Source organism: Cynoglossus semilaevis, chromosome 9 (genome assembly GCF_000523025.1).
Source record: "Cynoglossus semilaevis isolate Cse_v1.0 chromosome 9, Cse_v1.0, whole genome shotgun sequence".
Taxonomy (NCBI): Eukaryota; Metazoa; Chordata; class Actinopteri; order Pleuronectiformes; family Cynoglossidae; genus Cynoglossus; species Cynoglossus semilaevis.
Genome location: NC_024315.1, coordinates 18,067,091 through 18,077,864, shown reverse-complemented (window position 1 = coordinate 18,077,864; position 10,774 = coordinate 18,067,091). Strand labels below are relative to the sequence as shown.

Sequence of the window (10,774 nt, the reverse complement as noted above, 5' to 3'; positions counted from 1 at the left end):
GGTGGTACTGGCTGACCAGTCCTTGGAACAAAAAAGGTTAGGGACGGTCCCTAACCTTTTTTGGTATTTTTTGGTATAGACGTAACTGCTCCATAACAGACTAATTATTATTATTATTATTTGATTGATTATAAAAACGTAATTTCTTAGGTTAAGAATCTCTGCTGCATGGACTTTACTAAATGCTTTTTAAGCTCCCGCGGGCCACATTTGGCCCCCGGGCCTGGAGTTTGACACGTATGCCTTAAGGATAACCATTTGTCACTTCAGCTGCTGATCGAAATCATCGACGCCTCCTCGGTCATCACTTGGGACTTCGACGTGTGCAAAGGCGACGTGGTTTTCAACATCTACCACTCCAAACGTGCGCCGCAGCCCCCGCGCAAGGATCCCCTGGGAGCCCACGGCATCAGCTCACCGGTCGGGAACAACGTGCAGCTCATCGACAAGTCGTGGACGCTGGGCCAGGATTACAGCATGGTGGAGTCTCCGCTGACCTGCAAGGAGGGAGAAAGTGTTCAGGTGAGGGTCCAGGACTGTGGAGATCTGAGGTGTCGCAATGATCTTTCCTCTTAGTTTGTTTGCTAACATTTGACTATTGTCGGTTTCATTTTTGTTTTTGTACGGCTCCATCTTTCGCTGTCTTTTCTAAGTAATACTTTTACATTTTTATTTAATTAATATCTTTTCTCTTTTGTTTAATTCAAACTTTTTTGGTTAATGTTCAGTAATCTTTTTGCCACTTCTTTCAAACTTTTTTAAAACTTAGTCCCAAAAAATTTAGTCAATTTTTGGGGCTTTACTGTAGAAGTCTTCAGGCAGACAAATATTTCTCTTTTCGCTATTTTTGGTCTGTATTTAGAAATGGATGAACCAATTTAAGGTAACTTTTGTCCAGATTTAAGAGTTTCTTAATATTTGTCTAGTAGACAATCTTTGTTTCGCGTCTTCTTTTCTCACATTTATTTTCTATTTCTACTTTCCAGGTATCTTTTTTGTGAGTTTCCGGTCTTTTGGTTATTCTGTCCTTTAATCGTCTTTGCTTTATTAACTTAGTCATTTACAAAAAATCGTTGTTTCTGTGTCAATGTATGTATTTTGACAGCTTTTTCCTCTCATCTTCGTGTTTAATTTGGAATTTTACTTGGGTAAAAAAAGTTTTCCTTGTTTCACTCAATTTACTTTCTAGAAGTTTCTTCATTGAGAATTCAAAAAAAAAAAAACATTTGTCCTGTTTTTTTATCTTTGCCTTAAGGATTCTCGACTGCAACTTTTCTTTCAGTATATCTTCCGTGTGATCGTTTCCACCCAGTCAAAGTTGTTCTCGTCCTGTTCTCCAGGGTTCCCACATAACACGATGGCCAGGTTTCTACATCCTCCAGTGGAAGTTCCACAACATGCCGGCCTGTTCTGCCACCAACCTGCCCCGGGTGGACGACGTCCTGGCAACTCTGCAGGTTTCCTCGCACAAGTGTAAAGTCATGTACTACACTGAGGTGCTGGGCTCCGAGGACTTCAGGTGAGTCCCATCTGTGTGTGTCCGACTGGACTCTTTACACCTGTGTGTGTGTGTTCCTGTTTTATACCGATGTGATGGTTTTCATTTCAGACAATTGAGTTCTCACTCCTCTTTAATTTCAGCTACTCCTCCCTCCAGACCGTTGCTAAAAATACGTTCGATAAATATAATGAGTATCGCAATTTGAAGTCCCTTTTAAAGAGTTCTGAAATAGTGGCTCACTTCCCTTTTTACGATCTCTGTTAATTCACCCTTTTTCTGTCCACTCCACTCCCACCTCCTCTTCCTCCTCCTCCTCCTCCTCCTCCTGCTGTACGTTCTGTCTTAAGAACCGCTTGCTGCGATGTGCAGAGTTTGTAAGTGGCTCAGTGTCTGCCCCCCCCCTCTTACCCCCTCCCCCCCTTCCTTTTTTATTAGCACCATAGCTAAGCATTGCTGCTTTTGGCTGCAGAACTAAACCTAAAGCTCCTCCATACCCTCCAATGGCAGTTGTGCTTCCGCTGCAGCAAAGAGATGCTAATATTGTTAGCATTTTTTCAAAGCTGCCGGCTAACTGGTCGCTGCTTCAGTCATGCCGGAACAAGTGTCCTGGCAACAAGGCTAACTCCCCCGTCTGCATGACTAACTACGATAAGTCTTTGAATTGCATCTACACTAAAACACACCGATGCGGCATCCACGGACAAGCACACACACGTTCTGTCTTTTCTCTCGTCTCACTAATGTCGAACACCAACTTTTCTACATCTGTTGTCAATTTTATTTCCGTTTTTTGTTTTTTTGTTTTTTTTTTATTTGACCTCAGTCTCCAGATCACCATCAAAGTTGTTCTAATGATATCGGACGGTGCAGTTTTATTAAATAACATTTTACAAACATAAATAAAACATCGTAAGTATAATAATTATTATTATTTTCCTCCTACTTTGATGGTGGTCTGCTGGTATTGGTTTGGGGTTTTTGGAACCTAAACTAATGGTGTGGCCCTACTGCTGTCACTCATTGAACTAAAATGGAATCATCCAATCATCGCAGCCCCATGTGGATTTGCCTGGAATTCAAATGGGGTTGCCTGAAATGTCTAGTAATTACTAAAAAAAAAAAAAAAAAATTCAACTAATTATTTTTTTTAATTTGATTTATTTCATTAATATGAATCGAGTTCAAATACGTTCAAAAAAAGATCTAAGATTACCCTGATCTTTGATCACTGTTTGCCCAATCAGTCAAAGAAGACACTGATGCGATGGTGTTTTTGTATTTTCAATGCCTCTGTGCCTGCACAAGACACAGCTAGGACTTAACGCAGGGACTCTTTAGCTAGAAAGCATAAAATTGTTCTTAAAAATTCCTCACCTCGGTTCTGCACGCTGGTGTTGCAACTTTTAGAGACTTGGATTCACAGGGGTTACTGTTCTTCGCGTTGGTGTAACTTGGCTGCATGGTTGTGCAACACAAGCACACGTACACGTACACACACGCACATTCATTTTGTCACCAACAGATACATATTCTCAGAGTTCCACATGTACACGTACACACACGCACATTCAGTTTGTCACCAACAGATACATATTCTCAGGCATGTTCCCTCATTTCCTTGTCTCCCGTCCTCAGGGGTTCGATGACCAGCCTGGAGTCCAGCCACAGCGGCTTCTCTCAGCTCAGTGCCGCCACCACCTCGTCGGTTCAGTCGCAGTCCAGCTCCATGATCTCCAGGTAGAAGAAGGGGGGGGGGAAGCCTAGGTCTTCAATCCCACCCCTTCTCCTGCGTTGACCTTTACTGTAAACCACTGAAGTCCATCCTCTTCTCCACCCACCGTCCCCTTTATCTCTGGACTCAGTCCTTATGCACAGCACAGTCTCTGTGGGACTGAAGCATGCTTGTACAAACAGAAAACAAGGAATTCATCAAAAAGAGAAAAAAAAAAAACAAACAGTACAATTTCTAAAGGGCTGATTTTTTGCACAAAGGTCATCCATATTTCTCGTGCCTGGCACCTTTGCTCGGCAGCAGCAGGAACGCGAGCGAAATGCTACGTAAGGTCGTAAGGTGAGGGGTTGACAGTCAGTCTCACGGTGCCTTTGTTGCACCACGGTAAGCTGAAAGAAGCAATATTTTCTTATTCTGAGAGTGGCGGGACCTGATGATGACACTGGAGGCGCTGTTACCCACACACATATATATATATATATGCATTTTTACATGTACATTCAAACGCACAGTACACACAGATGGCTGACGTCAGCGCTGTGTCGGCTGGAAAGGATTGGAGAAACTGTTACGTGCGCAAACACACATGACCAAGATATGCACAGGAACAAGGTCTTAAGGACTTTGAAAAATCGGCAGTGTTTTGTCGAATCTTGGGAAACGTGGGTAAACGTTTGGGCCCGGGTCATGCTTTCCAGGATTCCGCTTATTGGCACGTTCGTACTGTCTTAACATTTCATTACAGCAGAGGACTTACTCAGAGCAGTAATGGGTTATGCAAGGACACAACAAGATGGCGCCATCAAGTGGTCAGAAAGTCCATGTGTCTTTAAATCCTTGCGTTTGACACGTAAGTCCACCAAACTTTTATACATGCGTTCGTAGTACATCATTGTCAGCCATTTTTCATAAATATTCCTTATTTGATAATAATATATTGACAATAGTTGTTTTAAGATTCTCTAAATTTATTCTGTGATTTATTATTCAAATTCTTATGAACAGAGAGACAACAAAACAACCAGCATTTATTTAATAAGCTATAAAGATCTTTATTTGGTTATCCAAAAAGCAAAGAGAAGAAAATGTTCCAACCTTTGGGAATGAGTCATCTACGCAGGCGCAAAATGTTTGGAACAGTAACCAAGCCATTCATACAGAGCCGGGAAGTATGTCCTGCGGCCCAACTCGACCTCGGTCAAAGGTCACCTGCATGTGTGTAGTATTTAGTGATGTCTCTAGAGGGCTTGAAAAAGGCAAGACTCTTTGACCTTAGCGCGACGGTTAGCGGGGAGAAGCTAACCCGCTAGAAGCAATAACAATAAATTTCTATTGTGTGAGGTGAGTGAAGTTTCGGTCTAGATGTGTGTGTGTGACAGATCACGGGTGCTGTGGAGACTGAGGCTGATGTTTGTTTGTGGTGTGCTGACAGGAGGTCAGACCTGACAGAGGGGCTAAACTGAGCCAGTAAACTGCTCAAACTGTGTGGCATCATCGCTATCACTTACTGTTTCTGTTACCACGTTAGGCTAGGTTAGGGTTAGAAGGTAGTAAGAAAAAAAAAACATTTTCAGAACTTCTACCGGACAGGTTGAGGAGAACTCACACACACACACACACACACACACAAGGTGCTGCCATCAATTCAACTTATTGTGAGACCACATAGACAGCAACAGAAGCCCAGCATGACTTAGCGTATTCGTATTCTAGAGTTAATTGTTTTGCTGTTAGCGAACAAGCTAAACCTAATCAGACAAATACAACTACTTGTCGGCCTATTTGATTGTTGGGCTTCAGAAAACTTGGAGGCCGTCATGTGGCTTCCTAGCCGAAACCAGACTTTGATGCCTCTGTGCCTGCGCAAAAGCTTGTTTGCTCTGGTACATTTCTTTAAGATGTAAGCTGAGGCCTAGAAACCTTTGAAGATCTTGAAGTGAAGGTAGAAGTGTCACACAATCACGTTGATGAAATAAGATTCCTCTTCTTCATCACCTCCTCATCGTGGCTGTTTTTTATTTTGTCAGACACACGGACAGACGTCACTTCAACATCACCACTTTTTTTTTTTTGCTCTTCTGTAAAGAATTAAGGAACTCCCGATTATGTCGGATCTGGTCTTTGTTTTGTGGATTTGCTACTCATTGGTTAGCGCTTGCTAACTGTTAAGTAGCTGTTGGGGCTTTTGCAGTGCTTATGGATGCTGTGATTGATTGATTGATTGATTGATTGCAGAAATGCTGTGATTGATTGATTGATTGATTTGATTGATTCTGAGATTCCAGAGTGCATTAGGGATGAATGTTACTATGATTTGTTACTGTTTTAGTCAAGGCTAAAAACCCGATAAGGTGAAACAGGGACTTACTGCATGTTGACATGGTGGTTGGGTTTACAGGTTCTATTATTATTTAACAAAGTGAAATAAATAGCCATTCTAAGAGCCATGTGTCAATAAACACCATTTTTTAGCCTTTTGTAAGTGTCACTTGGATAAACATGTTATCATCACCACTGTAACAAAATGACCAGTTGTCAACTTATGAACATTTCAAAATGCACATTCATGACTTTGTATACTTTAGATCTGACTGCCAGTAGGGGGCAGAAGGAACCACCTTTACCCAGGGTCATTATGAGAGATATGATGGAGATGAAACACGAGTTTAAAATGTGGCTGGTGGCAGCTGTGTTGACCTGCCACCTGGAGGCGACCGCTGGACATGAGAATTCAATCTGAGGTCAGTAAAGAACATTGTCCACCAGACCTGTGGAGACATATCTGCTGCATGTCCAGAACCTTCCACACCAGCTCTCCACATTTACACCACTCTCCAGGAGACTTGATTTCCAGGCCTTCAACGGTTCCTTTGGTTCTGAGTTTTTCCACTTTTACACTCCAGTTTTGCTTTAGACTTTAAATCTAATTTATTTAACAAGAAAAAAAAAGTTGTATTTTGTGTAAAGCCATAGGGGGAAAAAAAACACACGAACATATTCATCAGGATCTCATGTAATGATTTTAACAAATGAGGGCTACAACTGTTCAACGCGACAGTTTTTGTGTCTGCTTTTTCATGATATCGTTGCATATCTTTACCTTCATGTGAGAAATAATGTAAAAAAAAAAATGAAATAAAAATCACATGTCGGGATTTGGAGCCTTTCTGTTTTGAAAACATTAAACTTGAATTATGAGAAATTATCTGAATGTGTGTCTCTGCATTGATCCATTAGTGAGCAGTATTTGTATACATTTACACTTCTGTTTTTCTTTTGATTTTAAATGTTACTTAAATTTAGCATGGCAGCATTACAGTTCAGGTTGAGGTTAGCTAAGATTACCACAAACTAAATACAATAAAAATACATGATAATAGTTCAACAAAACTGGCAAACGTTAGCCAAAACATAGTAATTTATTTATTATTATTATTATTATTATTATTATTATTATTATTATTGTTGTGTTAGTCATGCTATTAAACGTATCAGTTATACGGGTATTGGTGCTAAATAATAAGACATTTTAAACTGCATTTATTACTGCACTTTTTCAGTTTAACCACAAGATGTCACCCTTTGTCCGTACGTCGCTACAAGACCGTCGCTCTGCATACAAGTGCCGCCTTTCTGGTGACGTCAGTATGCGGAAGAAAAACACTAGCGTTTGGTCACGTTGTTTCCGTTTCCCTGGCTATTAAGGCTGGCACAGATAACTTAGATGTCCGCTCCACCTGCAGAAGGTCTTGTCCAACAGTGGGAAAGGTGAGAAGAAGTCCTGACTGTGTTTTTATAAAGGCGAAGCTACAGCCTGTTACAGACCACACCACTCCAGAATGTTCTGGCATTTTGTCAGCTCTTGTTAGTCCCCCGCCGACTAGAAGAACTTCAGTTGTCAGTTCTCCTTGTTTTTCAGTCGACGTGGAGTTCTGTACGGCGTTCTAAAGACGTCCGTTGGTGCGCACGCGTTTTCCTTCAACATAATAAACTCTCCCTTATTTATTCGTAGTCTCAGTTACTCACCTATTCGAAGTACCCAGACTCTCTGTCAGCCTCAGTCAGATTTTAACGTCGCCTTTTCCATTATTAGTCAAATTAAAGTCAATATTATCAATCCTTCGTCAGATTTAACTGAACCTCAGCATAACTATCCTGTCAAGAATATATATATGTCTAGCCCAGGGGTGTCAAACTAATTTTGGTTCAAGGGCCACATACAGCGTGACTGCATGTCAAGTGTGCTGGTCCAGTACAACCATACCATAATCACCTATAGGTAACAGTAAATGCATGTTTCTTGCCTTTGTTTCCATGTGAAGTATATTATTACATTACATAACAATATATTTAGCAGATGCTTTTATCCAAAGCTAATTACAATTTGAGTCAGTCTGTCAACATTCAAGCTACTACAGTAAACATATAAAACACAAACATACATAAAAATATAATAAATAGTAAAAGTACAGTTGTAGTCATAGTACAGGCGTGGGCAAACTCACGGGGCAAAATTTGTCCCAAAATTTGACAGGGCGGGTCGAGTCAATAGCAGCTAGATGGAGTGTTGGTGTGAACTAAGATAAATGACACGCAAGAGTCATGCATAAAGGCTAAAATGCTCTTAGCCTTCTCTACGCCATCTATAGGGAAAATGGGGGCATTGCACCAAAGTATAATCACAATACAAACCAGTTATATAATTTGGACAGAGCTGAGTGGCGCCCAGGCCTTAGTTTGTCGTAGTAGGTAGTCATGGTAATACTATTCATATTTAATATTAATGAAATATCATTTTACAAAACATGACCATGAAGCGTTTGTGCATTTTTTTTTACTTTCAAAACATGAAGCATTTGTGCTTTTTTTTTTACTTTCAAAATGTATCAAGGGGTTTAAACCCTCTTGTGGTCCAGTTCTGTCGGGATTAAACCCTCTTGTGGTCCAGTTCTGTCCCATGTCCCCTTATGTTTGACACCCCTGGTCTAGCCTATAGTAACAAAACACAGCTGGCTTCGATTGCATCCATTTTTTTCCCTAATAAAAGTTCAACTTCAATTCCATGTTCAGTGAACAGACCCGTCTGAGACAGCAGGTTTTGGACCATGACACTGAGGACTGGCAGAAGAGTCCAGTCTTCTCGGGACTGGAGAGAGTCGGTGGAGTGGACCTGTCCTTCATCAAGGGGGACGACACCAGGGCCTGTGCCCAGCTGGTGGTCCTCAGCTACCCAGACTTGAAGGTGATATATATCTTATCGACTCCGTTCCTTTTTTTATCCCCATTGCGTTAGGAAATAAATCACATTGCAAATAACATGCAGAAATAGCTATTTGACTTTTGTTATGACACAGTGTCTTAGTCATTGTGTTTCCGTGGGAGTGTAACTCATTTTTAGCAAGGCACCTACAGTGTACCATACACGGTCTGTGCAAACCAGTTGCAAATTCCCTCACTCTTATGGACGCTCACTTAATAGAAATCTTACAAACAAACTTTTATCCATTGTTCACCTCCTCCTCCTCCTCCTCCTCCTCCTCCTCCTCCTCTCTCTGCTCCTCCATTTGCAGCTGTTGTATGAAGACAGTCGGATGGTGACTCTGACAGCTCCGTACGTGGCAGGTTTCCTGGCCTTCAGAGAAACTCCTTTCCTGCTAGAAGCTCTGCAGCGACTGCAGCAGAAGCAGCCACGACTTCAACCTCAGGTCTGGGTTGTTTTTTTTTTTAAAGCAAGTAAATAAAGCATTTCTTAGGCGGCTGTAAAACGTCTAGTCGAGTCAAGTCAGTTTTAGTTTTATAGCCAAAATTCACAAAACACATTTGCCTCGTAAATAAGGAATGAAATTAAACCTAGCTTAATCTTAAACTCAAAAAACCTATTTAACAGACAACTGGGCAAATCCAGAATAGATTGATCAGACGCTGGTTTAACAACGACCCCTGGCGGCGATGAAAATATACATCAACACATCCCATTTTAGTAATCTAATTCTAATTTAGCTAAGGAAACCTTAATTATAAGTTTGTCCAGTAAATCTAATGATAACTTAATCAACTAAAACTAATACAAATTTAGTCTTTGAAATCAACTTCTTAATCAGTTGACCAAATGTACTTCTAATTTAGTCAACTAAATTTAATTTGAATCTAGTCGACTAAATTTAATTCTAATTTAGTCAACTAAATAATTCCAATTAAGTCGACTAAATCTAATTCTAAATTACTCAACTGAACCTAATTATAATTTAGTCGACTGAACCTAATTTTTAAATTAGTCAACTAAATCTAATTCCAATATAGTCGACTAAATCAAATTCCAATTTAGCCGACTAAAATACCTTTGATGTTTCATCGACCAGAGCAACATAAACCAAACCAGGTTTATTGACTGAATTGAGACTAAGTCAGAATGTAGAGAGGAAAAAAAAAACAACAAAGACTGCCAAACACAGCACTGTTGCCGAGGAGACGGTGGATATTTTGAACAAAGTTTGTTGATGATGGAGCTGCGGGGCGGGAGGAGAAGATGTGGATGAAGTACAGAGGAGATTTCTGGAGGTAGTGACACAGTACATATTGAATGGATGGTGTAACAGTAGAGGAGAAAAGAGAGCCAGGAGAAGACGGTTAACTTCTTCGCTCCTCTTCTTTCTCACCTGCAGCGCACGCACATCTTGCCGAATACCTTTTTGAATCTGTAACAAAGCTCTTCTCTGTTTTTGTTTCTCCAAATCCTCCTCGCCCCCTCACTCCGTTCACTTCGTTGAAGCCTCCGCATCTTCGTCCTCCCACGTACTCCGGCTCCATCTTTCCCTGTCTTTGTCGGCAACACACACATTCACACACAAATACAAACATATGCTTCTTTTTTTTTTTTTTTTTAACTTCGACGCGGTGAAGTAAGTTACTAAAACTAAATAAACTCTTGACTTTGAGTTCAGTGTTGTGTTCTAAAGCCAGCAGTGTGAGAATTTGAATTCAAACCTTGTGTTTGTTTTTCTGTTGAACATAAGCATGAAAATAGTTTTATCTTAACACTAGGGATAGGAATTGATTAGACTTTAACACTACTGATTTCGTTATCAATGTCAGTTATCGATTTCCACTTTTCTGACCCCCGGAGATATCATTATGAACACAGTTTCTTAGCATTTATGCAAAAAGTACTCAATGTCAATGATGATGATGTGTTTTTTTTTAATGAATACTTTATCACACGTCATCATTTTTTTATATTTTTTTTTAACAAATGTGTTTTGATCTTCTGCCTGCAGGTGGTGTTCGTGGACGGGAATGGTCTCTTTCACCACAGAGGTGAGATGTTCTTGACTGAACAGAGACGTTTTATTGTCAGTAAAATTCAAATGTCTTCTTCTTATCATCAAAACCAGTGCAACTAAAACACTCGCTTGAAATGTGCAGCTACGGTGGAACCTTGGTTTTCAAACTCAGTTCGTTCCTGAAGGCCCGATCGTGAACGGAAAAGTTTGAAAACTGAAACATTTTTTCCCATAGGAATCAATGTAAAATGGATTAATCCG

General features: G+C 40.4%; 2 protein-coding genes across 6 annotated transcripts in view; both read left to right on the top strand.

Moving 5' to 3' along the window:
- LOC103384284 (SEC14-like protein 1) overlaps positions 1 to 4,304 on the top strand; it is a 28,225-nt gene extending 23,921 nt beyond the window's left edge. The window contains exons 11-14 of the mRNA XM_025058500.1: positions 234 to 522; positions 1,341 to 1,519; positions 1,849 to 1,875; positions 3,137 to 4,304. Of these exons, the coding sequence (XP_024914268.1) occupies positions 234 to 522; positions 1,341 to 1,519; positions 1,849 to 1,875; positions 3,137 to 3,242 (601 nt within the window). The 3' untranslated portion in view covers positions 3,243 to 4,304. The remainder of the gene's footprint in view (positions 1 to 233; positions 523 to 1,340; positions 1,520 to 1,848; positions 1,876 to 3,136) is intronic.
- Positions 4,305 to 6,805: 2,501 nt separating this feature from the next.
- The window catches only part of LOC103384279 (endonuclease V), a 55,887-nt gene continuing 51,918 nt past the window's right edge, over positions 6,806 to 10,774 (top strand). For 2 of the 5 annotated variants that reach the window (XM_025058532.1, XM_025058533.1), the window contains exons 1-4: positions 6,806 to 7,001; positions 8,304 to 8,475; positions 8,804 to 8,938; positions 10,508 to 10,547. In XM_025058532.1, the coding sequence (XP_024914300.1) occupies positions 6,958 to 7,001; positions 8,304 to 8,475; positions 8,804 to 8,938; positions 10,508 to 10,547 (391 nt within the window). In that variant the 5' untranslated portion in view covers positions 6,806 to 6,957. The remainder of the gene's footprint in view (positions 7,002 to 8,303; positions 8,476 to 8,803; positions 8,939 to 10,507; positions 10,548 to 10,774) is intronic. The other 3 variants (XM_008317741.3, XM_025058534.1, XM_008317740.3) reach the window with 2 other exon arrangements.